At 35.7% G+C, this 24,243-nt stretch overlaps 1 protein-coding gene across 1 annotated transcript in view; it reads left to right on the forward strand.

The window, feature by feature from the left end:
* Window positions 1-24,243, forward strand: part of CCSER1 (coiled-coil serine rich protein 1) — a 1,325,280-nt gene that overhangs the window by 574,377 nt on the left and 726,660 nt on the right. The window contains exon 8 of the mRNA XM_004389012.1: window positions 1,416-1,499. Within this exon, the coding sequence (XP_004389069.1) occupies window positions 1,416-1,499 (84 nt within the window). The remainder of the gene's footprint in view (window positions 1-1,415; window positions 1,500-24,243) is intronic.

The raw sequence follows: 24,243 nt of genomic DNA on the forward strand, positions 1-24,243 counted from the left end.
ACATGAAACAACATCATGCATTCTAGCTTTGCATGAATGACCAAAGGTTGTCAGGAAGATGGAAATGAAAAACTTTGAAGAGTTTTGACTTATTTTTTTTTTCTGAAAGAGGAGATGGTTCTCTATTGAATTGGGAAATGGCATAATTCTGATTTAGAAAAGTCTCTCTGGCAGATAGGGAAAGGAATAAAGATAGAGTTTAGACCACTACTGCAATAATCCAGGTAAGAAGCAATGAGGGCCTAGAGTAAACCAATAAGCAATAAAGAGAACAAGTCCAAGAAATATTAAGGAAGTAGAGATTATAGAATTTAGTGTCAGATTTGTTTCAGAGTTATTAAGAGCTGAGAGGAGAGGATAGCTTCCTGGTTATTATTTTAGGAAATAGGAAGATAATGGAGCAAATAAGCAAAAATGAAGTTTTAGGATGGGGGAAAGGGATGTTGAGCTGCAGGTTGATTAGGAGTGTCTGTGGAGCATGCTGAATATATTTATGGGCTGGAGCTAGGCAGGTAGGTAACTCTGGGTTAATTATTTCCATCTGAGGGTAGTAAAGACTATAATGTAATGTATTGTGTGCATAGAACCTGTGGCTAAGTGCATATGCAGAGTGAAAAAATTGAAAGCCCAAAGATAGGACGGTCAAGAAAGATGAAGACTGTATCATGACCATTGGTTTAGGAATGAATATTTAACTATAGCAGGAGAACAAATAGTTGGTAAAGTATTTGTTTCCAGAATATAGGTATTTTTAAACCCTGGTGGCGTAGTGGTTAAGTGCTATGGCTGCTAACCAAAAGGTTGACAGTTTAAATCCACCAGGCACTCCTTGGAAACTCTATGGGATAGTTCTACTCTGTCCTATACAGTCCCTATGAGTTGGAATCGACTTGATGGCAATGGGTTTGGTTTATTTTGGAATGTTGTATGAGGCGCCCTGGTGGCGAAGTGGTTAAAAGCTCAGGCTGTTAACCAAAGGGTTGGCACTTCGAATCCACCAGCTGCTCCTTGGAAGCCCTATGGAGTAGTTCTACTCTGTCCTACAGGATCGCTAGGAGTCAGAATCGACTCAACTGCACACAACAACAATGTTATATGCACGGGAATCTAGGATGACTCCCTGGTTTCTGTTTTAGGCAACAAAATGGACAAATGGATTAAGAAAAAACAAAACAAAACAAAAACAGGTATAAGAAAAATATATATGTATATATAGCATCATGTATAGCATAATAACACGTTGGATACATGTTTATTTCATAACGTAGAATATATTTTGAAAAATATCATCATAGAGGAAATTTGAGTTTCATTCGTCAAATGTAGTTATCTCCCATTGACTGAAGTTGAGTTTCCTTATCAAGAGCAATGTGAAAGGGCTAAGCCTATTATGCGGTCTCTTTGATGTTTTATAGGATATAATGAAAGATGAATGCTCCCTGCTCAAGCTGCAGCTGAAAGAGAGAGATGAACTCATTTCCCAACTTCAGGAAGAGCTGGTAAGTGACGACAGTATTTGGCTTACAGAGTTACTTACCTTACAAGGTTATTAGCTATAACCCCTACAACAACCTATTTATTGGCACCCTGTTAGTGATTCAGTCTTGGAGTTAAGTTTATAATTACACTATAATGAAAACTATAGATATTTGATAAGCCAAAAAATAGAATTTTTTTAATAATATATGCTGAAATGTATATGCTTCCAGAAACAGATCATTGAACCAGGGTTAGACATTTTAATTGGAACTATCAAAAGTCTTGAAGGCAAAGGCCACATTATGTGTTGTGAAGTGTGTGATTTAACTCCATGCGGCTATACCTAGAGATACAATCATGTATTACGAAGCAAAGTACTCAATAATCTTGCAAACAAAAATGGATTTTACTTTATACTTTCATAAAGCTACCAAAAATGTATTAACCTAAAGAGGCTTTTTGTTAACATATGATATTATATAATCTATTATGTTATAAACTATACAAAGATATAAGTGTACATTTCATATTTTCAGAGGCCTTTTTAAAAATGTGACATCATAAAATAATGTAATGAATAGACCATACATTCATAACATGAAAATATATTTTTGGTAGGTAACAAGAATATCAGTGGGCAATATTTTTCAATTTAAGGTGTGTTTTCAATTTAAGTATGTATATGTATACGAACAATATTTTGCAATAAAATACATTCACTTGTTCTGTAAATTTAAAAAAAGCCTAAAACAAGAATGAAATAGAAGTGAGATTTTTAAAAATATCATTAAGATTTTTTACCATACCAGATAATGAAGATATACTATATAGTAAAAGAGACCCTGACTCCTTATCAAGATCAAAAGACAAATCCTAGTAATTAATATTCTTTATGATCATTTCAGGTTTGACTATATTAAATAATGATGCATTATCTAATTATTCAGTAAGACTAAATTATAAAACAGACTTTACAGACCATCAATATTCTGAGAACTCCTAACATATAAGTGAGATATCGGACAACTTTAGAGCATATTTTATTGACTCTTGATAACAGAAAACATTTTTACTGAAACTTGACCTTCATTTGGACTGTATTCTTTTATTGAGTTTATGCTGATTACTGGTCCTATAAGAAAACCTGTAAGCCAGTTTATAAAATAACAATAGTATTACAGACAGAAGAAACGTGTCTTATATAACTGGAAATAAAATACTATTACAGACAGAAGAAATTTGTAACTAGAAATAATCTTTTATAAATATATAAGTAATATATTTATAATATAAAGTTTATGAATTATATAATGAAAATATTTTTACGTTCAATATAACCCTATAAGTTATATTATGTGATCAAGTTTTGTTTAGCTGGCATACAAAAATACCTTTCAGTTGAATAAAAATCATACGTAGATATTTATTAAGGGATGCACAGAATTATGTTTTAACACAGCAGAGAATCTGTTCATTCACTGTCAGAGAATGCCTCATTTGGATAATTAACTCAGAAAGAAGTATTCATTTTTCCGATTAACATTAGTTATGGTCAGATTTAAAACACAGCATATGCAAGGGACCAGACATTCATTTCTTGAAAGAAATGAGAAAGAAAATGATTATTTGACCATACCCCAAAAAGTCCTGTGTTGGCTGATTTACTAAAATTAGGCAAAAGTATATATTTTTTTTAGTTTGAATTACCCAAATTGGCTTTTTAGCCTCTAAAATTGTGCAGGTAACAATAAAAATTAAAACAATCATTTTAATTTTTGTGCTATGTAGTTTACATAATCATCTTGACTACTTCAACAAAGGAAAATGCTAGCTTTGGAAAATATAGTGTTTTTTATGGCTTAAAGATGAATGTAGCAAAGGAAGAAAGTGTGTAAGTGATTATGTAAAAATTTAAGTGATGATATAGAAGTTAAACATGATTAAAAGGAAAAACGCAAGCATTAACACTGGATTTGGAGCATAGGGGAGGGGTGGCAACCACATAAAAATAATACAAACCACTGAGCACCATTGAAAATTGTACTAGGTCCTAGTACTTCTCGTTCCAATAATAAATAATGTGACATTTTGAGAAAGCGTAGGCTAAATTTTACCTTTATACTTTACCTACGTAAATTTAAAATTTTCAAAACATTGAGGAAGAAGTTTTGCTGTACCCTGTTATAACACAGATTCATAATCTGTAATTATTTAGAAGTAGCTTAGTTTTGCTATTATTTATAATTTATTATTTATTGTTCATTTCTTCACCACTGCTATTCCTCAAGCAATTTTATCTATATATGCATCATAGAACAAATTCCAGTGTAATTGCACCAACCAAGATTTCCTATCCAACTTAATAATTAAGAATATTTTATTATTTTATAACTATGTATTTGTCTTATTTTTAACTCACTTGCATAGTTTCAGGAATTATAAAAAGTTAGTCGGGGCAGGGTGGGATTGGGACAAAAGAAACACTGTGAAATGCAAGTTTTTCAGTTGTCTCTTTATCTTTAGGTGAGGGTTTCTCAGCAACAGCACTATGGACATTTGGGGCCAGATTTGTGGTAAAGGGCTCTGCTTTGCATATGGAATGTTTAGTAGGATCCATGTCATCCACCCACTAGATGCCAGTAGTATCCTCCAGTGTGACAGCCATAAATGTCTCCAGATACTGCCAAACGTTCTCTGGGGGCAAAATTGCCTCCTGTTAAAAACCATTGCCTTATGGGTATTATAATACATTATAATCCCCAGGAAAATTATATATTTAGGATAAACATTTGCTTGTTGTACCTGGGGGTCCATGGGGGTGGGGGTGGGGGGAGAAGTCCTCCAGAAGAGAGAGGCTTCTCTTTTGACTCTCCGTTACTTAAATAACTATTCACATAGTATTTATACTTATGCCTGTCTAATATTAGCATGAGTGTTTGTGAATAATTGTTAAATTCCATTATAGTTCTATATTACATTTTAAAAACTAAATGCACATTTCAAAAATTATTATTCTTTTTCTACTTTATGATTTCAGAATTATTACCTGGGTTCAATTCTTCTTTCTTGCAGGGTTAGTAGATTTCACAAAGCATAAATATATTAAGAAATTCCAAATAAAAATTATATCTTAAAATGATATGTTAATATCCACATTATTAACTATATTTTTATCATGACTATATTTTATAAGGAAACCCTGGTAGCGTAGTGGTTAAGAGCTACGGCTGCTAACCAAAAGGTCAGTAGTTTGAATCCACCCCAGGCGCTCCTTGAAAACTCTATGGGGCAGTTCTACTCTGTCCTGTAGGGTCACTGTGAGTTGGAATCAACTGGACAGCAATGGGTTTTTTTATGGGTATTTTATAGTTACACTTTCAATTTCTTCCTTTCTGTTCTTTTTGAAAAGAAGAAAATAAGTAGTTTGTACTCTTAGGAACAGTTTCAAGAAATCTGAAGTTATTATTCTTGAAAATGCATACATCCCTTACCTTTACTGGCTTTCAACAAATAAAAATAACCATACGTGCATATTTTATGATGTGCAAAGGGATATCAAATATTAAAATATCAGAGTGCCCTGGGATTGTATATGTGGTGGGGCAACTAATTGAAGAAGAAAGAAATGTACTCTGGGAGCAGAAGATTGTGGCATGATAAACAGGAGAGAACTGGTTCATGCCATGGACCATGGACCGTATTTTTTCAAAAATAGCACACCCACATAAATAACATGCACACACATATAACACATAGAAATGATGGAATTACATTAAAAAATTAGCATAGCCTGCCCATGCATGTACTGCACATCTCATGACATTTCCAGAAGTGAATTTCAGCCTCATTCACCTTCATTCAATAGTCCAAAAATGTTACTGTTGATCATTTTTGTATAATAAACGTATAAGCCATGGTCAAGAAGTCATGAATTGAGTTTGGAAGTACCCTAGTAATCGGTAAATAAACAATTGACACTCTGCATTTGTTTCTATTAATTTAAGTTGATAACGATATCCCTATCACATTTGAGTCATCAGTCAGAACCTTGAACCCGCTAAAGCCTGTCCATAAATCACGTGCTATCAGTTGAAAGCCTAAACGAAATGAAGCCTGCACTGGCATAAATGGCATCCAGTAGCTATCAATAGGAATCTCGATCCAATCTGTACTGACAATTATTACAGTTGTCTTTCAACTCTGGGTTTTAATTAGAGGAGTAAATAAAGCAAAACTGATAAACAATCGACCTTGGCTCAACAGTTGAATGTGAAAACCTTATCAGAACATCTTAAAAGTGAAACCATTAAGCTATGTTAGTCTGTTTATTTCGTAGTCTAATTATGTCTTATTAGCTCCAATGTCTTTGATCAATGATCATAAGTCACCTTAGTCATGTGCTTTTGAGTATATAAAAAGACCCTTACTTCTTGTACACCTTACATTTGAATTTTGCTATCTCTTTACTAGAACCAGCCAGTTATTGACTATATTGTGCACATTTTTTCAGTTTATAAATTTAAATCTTAGAACCCTGTGTTGGTTAAGATTGTGTGTCAACTTGGCTGGGCCGTGATTCTTCGTGTTTTAACGTAATCACTCCCATGATTGAATATACTGTGAGTAGTCAATCAGATGAAAGGGAGTCTCCTTGGGGGTGTGGCCCGCATCTGTATATAAGCAGACGTTCTGGCTTTTTGCTCTCTCTGGATCCTGCGGCTGCTTCCTGTCGTCTCATCTCCCATTCTTGGGACTTGAGCTGTCAGCTTATCTGCTGAACCTGGGATTCGTCAATCTGCACAGCCTGTGAGTGGGAGCTCTGCTCTCTGACCTTCCGTTCTTGGGCTTGCCAGCTTCTGCAGCTGTGTGACTTGGGAGAGGCCTCTACCCTGATCCACGGACTTGGGACGTTCTAGCCTCTACAATCACGTGAGCTGTTTCCTTGATATAATCACTCTCTCTGTATATATTTATACACTTTACTGGTTTTGCTTCTCTAGAGAACCCAGCCTATGACAAACCCTTTAGGATTATGGCAGGAATTAAACAAAAGTCCTACACTACCGACTTCAAACAGAAAGTTTTTGTGAGTGTGGAAGAAACAAGCAACAGAGTGGCAGCTAGAGAGTTCCAGGTTGGAGAGCCATCCATTCGTGAAGGGAGAAAGAAGAAAAAAGAGCTGGAGAAAGTGAATCCTGAAAACCAGCACGTAGCAGGTCCAAAGCAAAATGGCCTGAGTTGGAGAATGACTTGACAGAGTGGCTTATTTCTCAAAGGGAACAAACTCAAGCTGTCTCTACTTTTGCAATTCAGATCAAAGTGAAGTTTCTGGCAAATGAAAGAGGAATCCCAGATTTCAAGGTGGGTTTCACCTGGATTTCTAAATTCATGAAAAGGAATGGCCTCCCATGAGAATGAGAACTACTAATGTTGATAAGGAATGAATAAACTTAAATGGCCCATTTTAAGATGAAAACACAATTTCTTCTGGTGACTTTTATTTTTTGATTCCAAAGACATTGATTATCAAAAATTGTATTTCAGTTTAAGATTTATTAAAACAATAAAACATAAACAACATATTGTTCTTGTTCTTTTAGGCCTAGGATCATTTCTTACTTACTAACTTCTAGCACTTCGTGCATTCATAGTCTTTGGTTCCAAAGTGGCGTTCCGTTAACATCACCACTCATTCAGTTCACCATTGGTTTCATTTGGTTTAGGAAAACACCTACCTTAAATGAAGTTTCCATGAGATAAGTTTATCCCGGTAACATTAAGTTCATTGGACAAAAAAAAAAAAAAAGAGAGAAATTGAAGTCAGCAACATGTAAAAAAACATTGATATAGCATGCAGAGGGAGGGTGTTGAAAAAAAAGTATAACATGTGCGTTATGTGTGTAAAACTAGAGTACTCCCAAGTGCCTTATGATAGAAGAAAATCTCCTCTGAACTGCTGCAAGGTATGCTGAAGGGCACTGGCTAGCCTTACATAGGTGACGAGGGCACATATATAGTATTGTTTGATGTTGACAATAAATTAACAGCTTGTCTTGGTCTTATGATGTGTGTTCACAAAGCATTGGCCAAAAGTAGAAGTCAGTCATTACAAATTATCTTAAGTTTAAGATTGCTCTCGCACCAATTTAGACTTTTATTATGTTTTTGCGTTCTATTCTCTTCCCAGCCCTAGAAACTTAGATGGGTTTTGCTGAGCTTGTTTAGGACTTTTATCGATTTTAGTTCTTTTTGTTGATTTTCCTTTGAAATATATTTCTTCTCTTTCAAGAATACTTAATTGTGACTTATATTGCAAATCCCTAGTCACACTATTATTGCCGATTTAAACTACGTAAACTATGAGATTCATTATTCACCATGGTTTCCTCTATAGTTCATCTTTCCACATTTTAAGGTCTCTTCTGATTCACTGATGATTTGGTTAGATCTCTTGCCGGAGGCTTTCCTTCTGATGAAGTATTGATGATGTAGTCTCTGAATATTTGAATATCTGTTTACCCAGAAAGATGAAGGAAACCATCTATAAGCCTATAAATTTTAGGTCTTGGTCCTTTTTTCTTAGTCAATAATATTCCACTGTCTTAGTTTCTGGCACTGCAAATGCCATTTTTGCATGATTTATCTGGGTATGTGACATTTCAGTAATCCTATTCAATTCATTAAAGTCTTTTGTCAAATAATGGATTTGTTTTTTCCTTCTGAAACTCATATTATTTACATATTTTGTGTCCTAAATTTGTCCTTCAAATCCCTTACATTTTTTCTTAGTATTGAACTGCTTACTCTTCAGTTGATATATTTCTTCTGCTAATATTCTAAGTCCATAATTTGATTCTCACCAGTGACTATGCACAGATATATATATTTTAAAGTTGCCATCAAGTCTATTCTGACTCATGGTGACCCCATGTGTAACAGAGTAGAACTGCTCCGTAGGGTTTTCTTGGCTGTAAACTTACAGAAGCAGATTGCTAAGCATTTCTTCTGCAACACTGCTGGGTGGCTTCAAACCGCCAACCTTTAGGTTGGTAGATAATTGTAATGAGTTTGCACCACCATATATATGTATGTATGTATATGTGTATATATATTTATAACCTTTACTTTTGAGAAAGTTTGTAACAGTTCAGAACCTTCCAACTATCTTTGGGCTCTCAGCTTGTGTTTCTAAATCCTGTGGTACTACATATTAGTGTATTTCAACTATAGGTTAAAAATAACATAGCATAAGTCATTATAAAGATGAAAGAATGGAACTTGAATTACTCAAATTCTGTCATTTTATGTAACCATTTGAAATGCTTGTTTGTATTTAAGATTTAAAACAAAAGAGTGTGAATTACGAGGTATATATTTTGGAGGGGACAATTGAAAATTTTCATTCATACATTAAATATTTTACCAAATTTTAATAATATCTTGAAAATTAAAGTTTATTTTTTACATTAAGGTGTTAACTGTATGTTTTATAAATAATAAACTAAATTTTTTTACATCGGTGGTACAATTTAATAGTTGCCTTATTTATATCTTTTACAAACTCTTGTTTTATTAAACAAATATAATGTCTATTAGAATTTACTTAATACTTTTTGAAGAGCCCTGGTGGCACAGTGGTTAAGAGCTTGGCTGTTAACCAAAAGTTTGGCAAGTCAAATTCACCAGCAGCTCCTTGGGAACCCCATGGGGCAATTCTACCCTGTCCTATAGAGTCACTGTAAGTTGGAATCAGCGGCAATGGGTTTGTTTTTTTTTTTGTTTATTACTTTTTGACATGATTATATTTACAGAATTTAGTAAAATGAAGTTTTAATTAGCTGCATTTCTTTTCTGGCCATTAATAACATTCATTTTATATTTATTATTTAAAATAATATTTTTCTTTTAGAAAAAGGGGCTGTTAAAAATGTCTGCTCCACATACCCAATACAGCAGGTACTCCATTGAGTTAAACACATTTTTCCCTCTGCAATGTGGAAACTAACTCAGGAAAGCTAGGTCACATAAAAGAAGTTTACTATATGTAAGGTTTTTTTTTTTTTATATATTTCCCTTTTTCCTTATTAAACCTTCTTTGTTCTCATTCAAAGCAACCATTTAAAATTATATTCTTTCTTGAGTGTAAGTAAACATATAAACAACCATTTCACCCAACTTTTTAAAATGCCATTTACTTTATTTAAATGTAAACCAAGTGCTCAGCTCATTTTTTAACATTTGAATACCAAAGCATGGTGCTGCATAAAGGCGCTTGTAGAACTGATGATTTTTTAATAAATTGAAGGCAGTTGAAGAACTGAAAGTGTAACATTTTATGTAATCAGGTTACTATGCATAAAAAAAAAAAGGGGAGATAAAAATACATGCTTGGACTAAGAAACACATTTGGCTAAATAGTACTTTATCAAGAATCAGGAGAGAAGAGTAATTTTGATTTGGTTTAAAAATGTATTCAAAATTCAAATTGAATAAAATTGTATGCCCTTGAGCTTTGATAACAGAATAATTCCAACCTGATAAGAGAAACATTTTTTGTGCATGAAAACCATATCCTGAATCCATCTTAAAAGTAATTCCCCACTTGCTCTACATCCTATTATAATTTATGGTATAATTTCATGCCAGTCATTTTAAGATGGAATATTACAGGCCCATGGATGATTTACATAAGAACAGACAGCTGTAAGTACTTTCAAATCTTCTTTCTTTCTCATATTTAGGAAACATTAGGAACAGAAAAGAAATAGATTAGGTATACTTAAACATTATTAAAGTGTCAGACTTCTTTCCTTCTTTTTTTCAACAGAATTACTTGCATATATTCCAGAAAAAGGCTTATCTCAGCAGTAATTACTGTCCTAGTCAGCTCTGTGAGACAGATAGTGTGAATATGACAATATCCTATGATACACAACGGGGATTAGCCTCAAGATACTAAAACACTCTAGTACGTTGAGGAAGAGCTGCCAAAAAGACACCATCTTTAATATTCTGTGGCATTTGCTGTGGCAATCCTACATATTTGTTTAAGTCTTTATCACAAAGTGTTGTCATGTTGTAGTTGGCATGTATATAAGTAAGTGGTTGACGTATAATTTAAATGTGAGTAGTGAGGTACTTTACTTTTAAAATGTTTATAAGATTTAAAAGGAGTGTGCAACCATATTATGGCCAAGTTAGGCATTTGGCTGAAATTAATTCATACATAATTTAAATAGTTGGATTTTTGGATATTTTCCGTTTATCCTATAGAGGATATCACACAATTTACAAACTACTTTCATTCTTTTATTATTTCTGTTGTCATTCTAATTAAAATTTCAGTGCTCAGAGGTAATTTGCCAAATACAACTATTTCTGTAGTCCACAGTACCTAACAATATGATAAGCAAAGACTTAGAATGAAAATTCAAAGCATGTTTCTGAATGGGTGTTGCAAGGGGATGTGATCAGCCACTAACCTAAAGCTTGACAGTTCCAGTTTACCCAGCAGCAACATGGAAGAAAGGCCTGGTGATCTTCATCTGTAAAAATTATAGCCATAAACCAATGGAGTAGTCCTACTCTGTAACATATGGGGTTGCCTTGGGTCAGAATCTACTTCACAATTGATTCACCTTAAGAATTTGAAAGGCAGTCTGAGCCAGGGACTTGGATCGGAGTATGGGGTTAAAAGATACAGTGCAGTTGTCTTTGTCCTCAAGTAGCTGATATTTAAGTGAGGAAGACAGGCATAAACAAACTATTTTAATAACGATAGTCATTATTTACTGAGCCCCTGCTCTTTGGCAGATATTCTGATGAGTGCCTTATTGCCTTTAATCCTTATAATAAAATTGAGAAGTATTATTATTCCTATTTCATTATTCCTATTTCATCTATAATAAAACTGAACTTCAGAAGGATTAAGTGATTTCTCTAGACTACATAATAATGACAGAGCCAGGATTTAAAGCAGAGTCCTTGTGGCTCCTTGAACATGAATTTTCCCTACTACATCAAGCAGAATTATAAATTACAAAGCAGTGAGGACAGCACTATAAAATAGGTTAACAGAGTTCTGTTTTGCTGCATATCAATAACTACAATAAAATAATAGCAACCATTTCAAATCAATTGAAAAGATGTTTATTTATTGGTTTTCACTTCTAAGGGAATCTGACTTTTTCAATTATAAATAATAAGCACGATCTTCATATTTATCTATCATTTTTGGACTCTGAGATCCTGGACTGCATAGCCTATCTTGTTATAGGCTATTTAAGAAAACTGTATCATTAGATGATTTCCCATGGATGAGGGACTATATATTTTTCCTCTTCTGAACTGTTTCACAATAGGTATACTTGTTGTAGCAAAAACAGTCAAGCTGCAAGGAAGATGACAAATGCCTATTACACTTTTCAGGAGTAGCTACATAATTTGCTTTAGTTATCCAACATGTTGCAAAAGCAGACACATGGGAAGTATAGTGTCCTCTATCTGATGTGGTTGAACTTAAGGTTAGGTGAATAACAGTGTATTTCATCCTTGAAACTTCATGAACAGAACCACCATCGAATCAACAAAAGATGCTACTTCCTAAAGAATTCTCACTATTTGCATATTGTAAAAAAGAAAAAGAAAAAAAACATTGCCATTGAGTTACAGAGTAAGACCTAGCTCCATTGTGTTTTCTTGACCATAATCTTTATCGAAGAAGATAGTCATGGCTTTCTTCTGTGTCATCTCTGGGTGGATTTGAACCACCAACCTTTAGGTCAGTCAAGCACAAACCATTTGCATTACCCAGGGACCTTTTTGCATAAACTAATTTCTTTGACTGCATGTTATGCAAAATTTATTCTAACCTGTATTTCTGAAATGTATTTTTTTATGTAACCTAGTGGCAGAAGACCAAAAAAAAAAAGGTTACTCATTATTCAATGATCCCAACATAACTCTTTTGAATATACTAAGGTGCCCCTTTCTACTTTAAAATGTAATTGAAACCTTAGTGAGTATATATTTTCTACCTTGCTTTTCCTTAATTATATATCATATACATTTATATGTCTAATTATTTTTTAATACAGATTCTCAGAAGTAAGATTACTGGGATAAAGGGCAAGACATTCTTTTCACAGTCATCGGATATTAATTTTTAATATTTTTTTAATTCAGTGGTATAAGAAATATTTACCAGTAATTATTTATGTCTACTAAATAGACCCTTTTCTTGAAACACCATAAAATTTCAATGATTCTGTTTTTAATGAATGATTAGAAATGAATGGAAAAGTCTTTATTTGAATTGTTCAGATTTAGCTAGAGCTATAGATAAAGACAGAGATAGAGCATTTGAAAATATAACCCAAACTATAACAATTCTATTCTGAGCCACAGTGAATGGGCAAACTGCAACAAAATGAAACTTCAGTATTTTTTTTTTTTATTGTACTTTAGATGATGGTTTACAGAACAGACTAGCTTCTCATTAATGTCATACACATACTGTTTTATGGCATTGGTTGACAACACCATTTCATGTCAGTACGCTCCCTCCTCGAACATGGGTTCCCGACTACCAGCTTTCCTGTCCCCTCCTGCTTCTAGTCCTTGCCCCTGGGCTGATGTGCCCCTTTAGTCTAGTTTTGTCTTATGGGCCTGTCTAATCTTTGGCTAAAAGGTGAACCTCCAGAGTGACTTCATTACTGAGCTAAAAGGATGTGCGGGGGCCATACTCTCGAGGTTTCTCCAGTCTGTGTCAGGCCAGTAAGTCTGGTCTCTTTATTGAGTTAGAATTTTGTTCTTTTTCTCCAGCTCTGTCCGAGACCCTGTATTGTGATCCCTGTCAGAGCAGTCAGTGGTGGTAGCTGGGCACCATCTAGTTTTACTGGACTCAGTCTGGTGGAGGTCGTAGTAGTTGTGGTCTGTTAATCGTTTGGACTAATTTTTCGCTTGTGTCTTTAGTTTTCTTCATTTTCCCTTGCTCATGAAGGGGTGAGACCAGTGGAGTATCTTAGATGGCCACTCACAGGCTTTTAAGACCCGAGACGCTACTCACCAAAGTAAAATGTAGAACATTTTCTTTATAAACTATGTTATGCCAGTTGAGCTAGATGTTTCCTGAGACCCTGGTTCCCACTGCCCTCAGCCCAGTAATTTAGTCCCTAAGGGAGTTTGGATTTGTCCATGGAGCTTCCATGACGTTACCCTGAACAAGTTGTGCTGGCTTCCCCGTTATTGTGTACTGTCTTAGCCTTCACCAAAGTTACCAGTTATTTATTGTCTATTTAGTGTTTTTCTACCCCATCACTCCACTCCCTCATAACCATCAAAGATTGTTTCTTCTAGTGTGTAAACCTATTCATGAGTTTTTATAGCAGTGGTCTCATATAACATTTATCCTTTTGTGATTGACTTACTTTGCTCAGCATAATGCCCTCCAGATTCATCCATGTTGTGAGATGCTTCACAGATTCATCATTATTTTTTATTGTTTCATAGTATTCCATTGTGTATGTGTACCATAGTTTGTTTATCCATTCATCCATTGATGGGCATCTGGGTAGTTTCCATCTTTATGTTATTGTGAACAATGCTGCAGTGAACATGGGTGTGCATGTGTCTATTCGTGTGACGGCTCTCATTTCTCTCAGATATATTCCTAGGAGTGGGATTGCTGGATCATATGGTATTTCTATTTCTAGCTTTCTAAGAAAGCACCAGATCATTTTCCAAAATGCTTGTACCATTTTGTATTCACACCAGCAGTACATAAAAGTTCTGATCTCCCCGCAGCCTCTCCAACGTTTGTTATTTTCTGTTTTTTTGATTGGTGGCAGTAATGCTGGGGTGAGATGGTATCTCATTGTGGTTTTAATTTGCATTTCTCTAATGGCTAGTGATCACGAGCATTTCCTCATGTATCTGTTAGCCGCTTGAATGTCTTCTTTGGTGAAGTGTCTGTTCATTTGCTTTGCCCATTTTTAATTGGATTATTTGTCTTTTTGTTGTAGAGGTGTTGGATTTGCCTGTAGATTTTAGAGATTAGATCTTTGTTGGATTTGTAATAGCCGAAATTTTTTTCCCAGTCTGTAGGTTCTCTTTTTACTTTTTTTGGTGAAGTATTTTGATGAGCTTAAATGTTTAATTTTTAGAAGACCGCAGTTATCTAGCTTATCTTCTTGAGTTTGTGTGTTGTTAGTTATGGTTTATATCCTGTTAATGCCATGTATTAGGGTCTCTAGCATTGATCCTATTTTTTCTTCTATGATCTTTATAGTTTTTGGGTTTATATTTAGGTCTTTGATCCATTTTGAATTAGTTTTTGTGTATGGTGTGAGGTATGGATCTTGTTTCATTTTTTTTGCAGATGGACATCCAATTTTGCCAGCAGCATTTGTTAAAAAGGCTGTCTATTCCCCATTTGATGGTCTTTGGGCCTTGTCGAAGATCAGGTGACCGTAGGTGGATGGATTTACATCTGGGTTCTCAATTCTGTTCCATTGGTCAATGCATCTGTCGTTGTACCACTACGAGGCTGTTTTGACTACCGTAGCTGTATAGTAGGTTCTGAGGTCAGGTTGTGGGAGTTCTTCTACTTTATTCTTCTTCAATAGTGCTTTACTTATCCACAGCCTCTTCCCTTTCCGTATAAAGTTAATGATTGTTTTTTCCATCTCTTTAAAGAATGTTGTTGGTATTTGGATCGAGATTGCATTGTATTTTGTAAATTGCTTTGGGTATAACTGTCATTTTCACAATGTTGAGTGTACCTATCCGTGAGCATGGTATCTTTTTCTGTTTATGTAGATCCCATTAGGTTTCTTGCAGGAGTGTTTTGTAGTTTTCTTTGTATACATCTTTTACTTCCCTAGTTAGATTTATTCCTAAGTATGTTATTTTTATTTTTTTAGGGGCTATTATAAATGGTATTGTTTTCCTGATTTCCATTTCATCGTTCTCTTTATTTGTGTATAGGAATCCAACTGATTTTTGTATATTTATCTTGTATCCTGCTACTCTGCTGAATCTTTCTGTTAGTTCCAGTAGTTTTCTTGTGGAGTCTTTTGGGTTTTCTATATATAGTATCATATCATCTGCGCATAGGGACAGCTTAACTTCTTCATTACCAATTTGGATGTCCTTAATTTCTTTTTCTTGCCTTATTGCTCTAGCTAGGACTTCCAGCACAATGTTAAATAGGAGTGGTGAAAAAGGACATCCTTGTCTTGTTCTGTTCTCAAGGGGAATTTTTTCAGCCTGTCTCCATTAAGAAGGATTTTGGCTGTTGGTTTTGTATAGATGCCCTTTATTATGTTGAGAAATTTCCCTTCTATACCTATTTTTTATAGAGAGTTTTTATCAGGAATAAGTGTTGGACTTTGTCAAATGCCTTTTCTGTGTTGATCGAGATGATCATGTGATTCTTTTATTTATGCGGTGAATTACGTTGATTGATTTTCCATGCTGAAAAATCCTTGCATACCTGGTATGAATCCTACTTGGTCATGGTGTGTTATTTTTTTGATATGATGCTGACTTCTATTGGCGAGAATTTTGTTGAGAATTTTTGCATCCATATTCATGAGAGATATTGGTCTGTAGTATTCTTTTCTTGTGGAGTCTTTACCTGGCTTTGATATCAGGGTTATGCTAGCTTCCTAGAATGAATTTGTAAGTATCACCTCCTTTTCTATGTTTGGAAATATTTTGAGTAGTACTGGTTTAAGCTCTTCTCTGAATGTTTGGTAGATTTCTCCAGTGAAGCCATCTGGGCCAGGGCTTTTTTTTGCTGGGAGTTTTTTTTTTTTTTTTTTTTTTTAAATTATCTTTTTAGTCTTGTCTCTTGTTATGGGTCTTTTTAGATTTTCAACATCAACTTGTGATAGTCTGGGTGGGTAGTGTGTTTCTAGAAATTTGTCCATTTCCTCTAGATTTTCAAATTTGTTGGAGTATAGTGTTTCAGAGTACTTTGTTATTATCCTTTTTATTTCAGTTGGGTCTGTTGTAATGTCCCCCATTTCATTTCTTATTTGGGTTATTTGCATCCTCTCCTGTTTTTCTCTTGTCATTTTGGCCAGTTTGTCTATTTTGTTGATCCTTTCAAAGAACCAGCTTTTGGTTTTGTTGATTCTATTGTTTTTCTATTCTTTATTTCATTCTTTTCTGTTGTGATCTTTATTATTTCCTTTCTTCTGGTGCCTATAGGCTTCTTTTGCTGTTCTCTTTCTATTTGTTCAAGTTATGTAGCTAATGTTTTGATTTTTTCCCTTCTTCTTTTATGATGTGTGCATCTATTGCATAAATTGACCTGTGAGCACTGCCTTTGCTGTGTCCCGAAGGTTTTAATATGATGTGTTTTCATTCTCATTTGATTCTAGGAATTTTTTTATTCCATCTTTTATTTCTTCTATTACCCAGTGTTTTTAAGCTGTGTGTTATTTAGTTTCCATGTAATGACTTTTTTCCTTACTCTTCCTGTTGTTAATTTCTACTTTGATGGTATTGTGATCAGAGAAGATGCTTTGTATTATCTCAATTTTTGGATTTTGTTGAGGGTTGCTTTGTGGCCTAAGATGTGGTCTATTTTGGAGAACATTCCATGTGTTTTGGAAAAGAATGTGTACTTTGCAGCTGTTTTGTGGAGTGTTCCATATATGCCTATGAGTTCAAGTTGGCTGATTGTAGCCTCGGTATCTTTGCTGAGTTTCTTTCTAGATGTTCTGTCCTTTACCAAGAGTGCTGTGTTAAAGTCTCCTACTATTATAGTGGAACTGTCAATTTTTATTTTCAGGGCTGTTAAAGTTGGTTTTATGTATTTTGGAGCTCTCTGATTGGACGTGTAGATATTTATCACAGTTATGTCTTCATGCTAGATTGTTCCTTTAATCATGATATAGTGCCCCTTTTTGTCTCTTATGGTGGATTTTGTTTTAAAGTTTATTTTATTTGAGATTAGCATTGCCACTCCTGCTCTTGTTTGGTAGCTATTTGCTTGATATATTTTTTTCCATCCTTTGATTTTTAATAAATTTATGTATTTGTTTCTAAGATGTGTCTCTTGCAGACAGCGTATTGATGGATTTTGCTTTTTATCCATTCTGTCACTTTCTGTATCTTTATGGGTGTATTTAGGCCATTTACATTCAGTGTAATTATTGATAGGTGTGAGTTTATTGTTGTTATTTTGTAGGGGTGCTAACAATTTCTTTGTTCCTCTTACTCTCCTGTGCTGAATTCCTTTTGTTTGTGGATTTTTTTTCACTTTTTTGTAGATTTTGTTTTTACTGAGACTTTGTTTTTCTTCTTTATTTTGATGCGTAGGTTTTTTAATTTTCTTTGTTGTTACCTTGAAATTTACCCTTATCTTCCCAGGTTTGAACCAGTCTATTATTACTTGTTATCACCTTGCCTTCCTCTCCATTAAAAAGTTCTATACCTACACCATTTATTCCCTCTTTTATTGTTCTGATGTTTTCATTTGCTGATTAACCTCTCTGGTTCCCTGTTGTAAATCTTTTGGTTTTGGATAGTCCTTGAGAGTTAACTTCCTAGATAGGTATGTGGCTGGTGCAATCTTGTGCCTTAGCTTCAGGCTGTTGTCTGACGTTATTTGTTCTCAAACTGAAGGACTCCCTTTAATAATTTTTGTACGTTTGGTTTGATTTTTACATATTCCCGTAATTTCTATCTGGAAATATCCTACTTTCACCATCATATCTGAATGAGAGTTTTGGAGTATATATTATTCTTGGTTGGCAATTTTTTTCTTTCAAGGTTTTATATATATCATCCCATTGCCTTCTTGCCTGCACGGTTTCTGCCAAGTAATCAGAACTTAGTTTTATTTTTTCCCCTCTGTGTGTAACTTTTCGTTTTTCTTGATTCTCAGGATTCTTTCTTTGTCTTTTATTTTAGCGAGTGTGATTATGATATGCCTTGGTGATTTTCTTTTGAGGTCTAGCCTATATGGGGTTCATTGAGCTTCTTGGATAGTCAGCTTTTCTCCTTCATGATATTAGGGAAGTTTTCTGTCAACAATTCTTCAATGATCCTCTCTGTGTTTCCCGTTTTCTGCCCTTGTTCTGGAACTCCAATTACTCACAAAGTTTTGCTTTTGATTGTAACCCACATAAATCTAAGGGTTTCTTCATTTTTCTTCATTCTTTTTATGAGTTTTCCTCAAATAAAGTTGTATCCAAGTGGTTGTCTTCAATTTCACTGATCCTGTCCTCCATCATTTCAAACCTGCTCCTCAGCGCTTCTATGACACTGCCCATTTCTGAAATCTTGTTGTTTATCTTTTGGATTTATAATTGTTGTTTTTGTATTGAGTTATAGTTGTGAATTTATTTTGGCATTTTGTTCCTGTATTATTTTCCCAAATTCTTCCATTTTTTTGTCTGTATTTTCCATGAGTTTGTCTATTTTTTCCTCATTTTTGTTTGCTTTTTGCTTCAACTCTTGGGTAGCTCTGAATATTAGAGATTTGACTTCCTTATCAGGTAGTTCTAGTGCCTTTTCTTCTACTGGAAAGTCATCTGGTGTTTTATTTTGGATGCCTACTGGAACCATCCTGTCCTGTTTTTTAATATGCTTTGATATTGTCTGCTGTCTTCGGGAAATTCAGTAGTTATTTTCCTCGTTTATTGATTGTAAATTTGTTTGATACATCTTGCTTTTTTGTTTTATTTGATTATGTCTGAGCAGGCGGGCTGTGCATTCTTTGTTGTTTACTCGTCTTTGGACATCATATTTTTAATCTCCTTGTCCAATGGGCAGAGCCAATCGCTCAACTGCGGTGCAGCAGGGTGGGTTCAGCTGAAGGGGAAGGGCTGGGATGGGTTATTTGAGGCATGAACTGGGGCTGACAAGGTGAGCCACAGGTCAGTGCATGGTAGGGTCTTGTAGGCTGTGCCTGTGCTTCTCAGGAGTGCAACGTTCCACACAGGGTGCAGATAGGAAGGATGGAGTGAGAGGGGATGTTCTGATGTGCGGAGCTAGGTTGGTATGGAAAAGAAGAGAAAGAGGAGAGACAAACAGGAGCAAAGAAAAAGAAAAGTGCTGAGGTAGCCTGCCATTGGAGTGGAGAGACAAGAAGCCAGGAAATGAAGAAAAACAAAGAGGAATAAATAAAATGAAAATAAATAAAAATTAAAAAGAAATTCCCCCAGGTATCCCACTGACACAGCTGTGCAGACTGGGAAAGTGGCTCCCAAGCCATGCAGCACAGCCTGGTTAGAAGTGATGGAGATGATACACAGCCCCAGGTGTTCAGGAGATAGGAAAAGAAGGTAGGTAGGAAGAGGCAAGGAACCGAGAAATGAAGAAAAATAAAAGGAAAAAACAAAAACAAAAAAATCTCCCTAGGGATCCCACCAGAGTGGCAGCTCGTACTGGGGAAGCTATTCCCCAGTTGAGCGACAATTCACAGCCTGTCAAGAATAAGTAAAGATGGCAAACAGAGTCATGTGTTTGAGAGAAAGGAGGAGGAGGAGGTGAGAGGCAGGGAAGAAACCAAAACAGGCCGAGAAAAGCAACATCAGCAACAAAGAAGTGGCAGTGAAGAAGCTGGCCGGTGTGGGCAGGGCAAATCTGCATGGCAAGGAACTGGTGCTTCCTGTGCTGCAGTTGCAGCTCGCTGGGAAGCGGTAGATCGGCCCACCGGGAAGCAGCAAATTGGCCCACTGGGAAGCCCCAGATTGGCCTGCTGGGAAGCAGTGAATTGGCCTGCTGGGAAGGAGGGAATCGGCCCACTTTGAAGACATGGATCACCCTGCCATAAAGCAGCAAATCAGCCCTCTGGGAAGCCAGGAATCGACCTGTCGGGAAGCAGTGAATTGGCCTTCCTGGAAGCCGGGAATTGGCCCTCCCAGAACCAGGGAATTGGCTTGCTGGGAAGCTGTGGATCTACCAGCCAGGAAGCGATGAAGACTGAGCAGGGGGAGGCAGAGCAGGGGTGGGAAAGCATGTCTTGCTAGTTACTGGGTGCTCTTTCTCCTGCTGGGAGCTCCGTGAATCTGCTTTCCTGTACTCCCTGTCCGCCAACTGCCAAGAAGAGTCCAAGATGGTGGATCCGTGCTGTGTTAGGTGATAGTGGACCTCCTCTCATAACTCTCCTCGCTCTCTGTTCTCTGTCAGTTTCTTATTCTATTTGGTGCTTGACTGATTTCTTTATCTCTTCATTTGACACTTAGGGTTCCAGGACTGATGTTTGTCTGCGTTAGTTTTCCGAGTCTTTGCTGTGGAGGGACAGCATGGTGCTTCTGTCTGTAGCACCATGTTGGCTCCACCTCCAAAGCTTCAGTATATTTAATGTGTAAAAATACGACTGCATCTTAGAAACTACAGAACTTAAACAAGCATGTTAATTACTTCAAGTTGATTTTCATTTTTCCTGTTTGATGATTTCATTCTTGTTACGTACATTAAAGTATGGCTACCAAAGTGTAGCACCATAGAGATCCATAATGAAAAGGAGTACTGCTTTGTGGAAACATTTCAAACTGGGCAAACGATCATTATTTCTTTTGTCGGTTCCAAAATATGCAAAAATTAGCCATAGTCTTACTTTACTTAGAAGTGTTTAATTATGAAAAATTCACACAAAGTGACACTGACAAGGTCATTTTTTTCCCCAACACTTTACATATTTGTCCATCCAGAGCTAAATGTTATTGACACTTGGTCAAAATATTATGGAGCAATTAAATTTTAACTTATTCTAATAGTCATTTCATAGATACAATATTTAACACACTTTTGTAAAGAATGCATTTCTTGTGTATAAATGGGAAAACCTAAATCTACTGATAAACCTACTTACCCTTCATCTGAGAAAGAGTTGGAAGATGTTATGCATTTACTGTAGCTTTAAGGGCAATGAGCCTTTCATCATTGAGTGCCTCTTCCAGTAACCTAAGGAGGCTGCTTACACTCTATGTAAGAACAGTGTCAAGTATTTTTGTGAAGTTATGGAGACTACTTATAACCCTCTTATTATGCCTATTCCTTGGGTCTTTTCTTGCCAGAAGGAAAAGACTTATGATTTTTGTGCATCTCTACAAAGACATTTCATTTGTTCACTGCCACACGGTCCCCAGTATTAAGAACCAGGGCATAAAATAGTGCCTGACCCATAAGAATTCTAGTATATATTTGATGAATGAATATATTATACTTAGTAGGCAAAATAAATTCCTAATTTTTCAAAATAAGCAAATAAATGCTTCAGTGTGTTATATATATAACTCTACCTGAGTTTTGTTGTGTTTTCATAGTTAGAAAGAGGTTCTCTATGAGATCCCTGGCAGTTAGCTTTTGTGGACAACACAAGCTTATTTCCTTCCTAGTATTCACAGGGGGTTATTAATGATCAGAGTATACCCCAAAATGAATAATTTATTTCTTGTGAACAGTTAACTTTTTCAAGTCACCAGGGTTTCATGAATAACCCTCAAAGGGAAGTTGATTATTAGTACTTTAGTAAGCTGAATGAATTGCTACCTCACCACATTGATGCTAGATTCTACTTAAATTAATAACTTCAGTACAGTTCTCTCTTTTCTTATTAAAATTCCTTGGCTAGTGTGCAGTAAGAAAAAAGAAAATTCCTACTATATTTTTCTAGTGTGTATCACTAATAACAATTATCAGCTGTATCTATATTAAATATGATATGCTATTTTTTCAGCTTCTTGTGGTATTTATTTTAAAGTATCTTTTCTTTCATTTGTATCTACCAAGATTTTTTCTTGAGATTTCAATTTTATCTTTCTCCAAACTAACGCAACTGATTACAGCTTCATATTTGAACTGCGGTGATATGAGACATATTTGTCACTTCACATTTAAGACTTTTTTTTATGGTGTGTAGTATTTATTACTCTGGAGTCATGAGACCACCCTGCAAGACTAATCCCAGTTCAGTGATATGCTTAGAATCACTGTGTGTCGATACATGGGATTTGCCCCTTGAGCATATTTTATTTAAATCTGGTTGCAAGCTGTTTTCTTTCTTGCTCCATACATCTTTGATAGCATCTAATTATTTGTCAGCTGCTCTAGGAACTCTCATCAAAGATGACAGCTTAGGAAAACTGGATTTTCCCAGAGAGACATATCCAACTAAAATATAGTTTTAATTTTACCAAGTTGAAATAGATAATACCAGATTTTTTTAATTGTATGCAAGACATCTAGGAGAAATTTGCTTCAGTCTAGAGAGTCACATGCTGTTGTGAAATGCTTGCTTTATTACAGGCAACACAAGGTCTGGGACATTACGGTTCATGTTTCCTAATTTTCTAGCAACTCCACTCTACAGAATTAAGACTAGAATGCAATTATAGAGACTCTCCTTTTTAACACTGATGCTCCCATTTAAGTTAAAGGTATTTTAAGATTTGCGGGACACATGCTCATTGTAGTCACCTTCACAATGTTCTGAGATAGTTAGACCTATATTCTTAAGTGGCATGAGATTTCTGATATTCTTACATGTGCAAATTATAAGGTGTTGTTGGGCAGAAAATTCTTAGGTAAAAATAGACAGTTAGGTTTTACATCCGTCCACATACCATGTTCCTCATATGGATACCTTTCTGATATTGATGAAACACATGATCAGCATGAATACAGGTCAGAAAAATAGACCAAGCCAAACTTGGGGTTGTCATTCTGACAAAATAATTATTAGTCAAATGTCAGAAACTACAGAAAAGTTTTTGTATGTAGCTTAAAATGTATGAGCAGACACATATTCTTTGGAGTCTCCTCATAACAGAAGCTTTGATATCTGTGTACTTTTCCCTCCTCTACCCACTCCGACACGCTCTTAAAGTTCCTGGTAGACAATTAAAACACACACGTGGGCCGTTCTCAGTTCTAGGGTTAAGAATATGGATTTACAATGAAAATAATGAACTTAAATTTCAGGATCTTCACCTATATCCACTCCTTCCAAGACTCTGGATTTTCTCCAAGGAAGCTGCAATATGAAGTAGCAGCCACGGGCACACACTGGATTGATAGGGCATTGCCACAGAAACCCTGATGTGGATTCTGGTCTGGTTGGTTTCAGCAGTGTCATGGATTGAATTATGTTCCCCAAAAAATGTGTGTACTAATTTGGCTAGGCCATGATTCTCAGTATTGTGTGATTTTCCTATACATTGTAAATCCTGCCTCTATGATGTTAATGAGGGAGGATGAGTGGCAGTTGTGTTAGTGAGGCAGGAGTCAGTCTACAAGATTGGATTGTGTCTTGAGGCAATCTCTTGAGATATAAAAGACAGAAGCGAGCAGAGAGATGGGAGGACCTCATACCACCAAGAAAGCAGTGCCAGGAGCAGAGCGCATCCTTTGGACCCAGGGTCCCTGTGCAGAGAAGCTTCTAGTCCAGGGGAAGATTGATGAGAAGGCCAACAGAGAGAAAAAGCCTTTCCATGGAGTTGATGCCCTGAATTTGGACATTTAGCCTGCTTTACTGTGGGGAAGTAAATTTCTCTTTGTTAAAGCCATCCACTTGTGGTATTTCTGTTAGAGCAGTGCTAGGTGACTAAGACAAGCAGGCTGCCAGCACTATCTCCACATCCCACAGGATCCACAAAGATAACTTGCCTCGAGTAGACCTCATCAAGCATCCAGACTCTATCTTTGACCCCAGACAGAGCAATGTGAATGAGATATTGCTTTGTCCCCTGCTTTGGGCCATCACGACAAAATCTACGTGGCTGTCTGGTCGCCAGTTATTCT

Source organism: Trichechus manatus, unplaced genomic scaffold (assembly GCF_000243295.1).
Source record: "Trichechus manatus latirostris isolate Lorelei unplaced genomic scaffold, TriManLat1.0 scaffold00228, whole genome shotgun sequence".
Taxonomy (NCBI): Eukaryota; Metazoa; Chordata; class Mammalia; order Sirenia; family Trichechidae; genus Trichechus; species Trichechus manatus.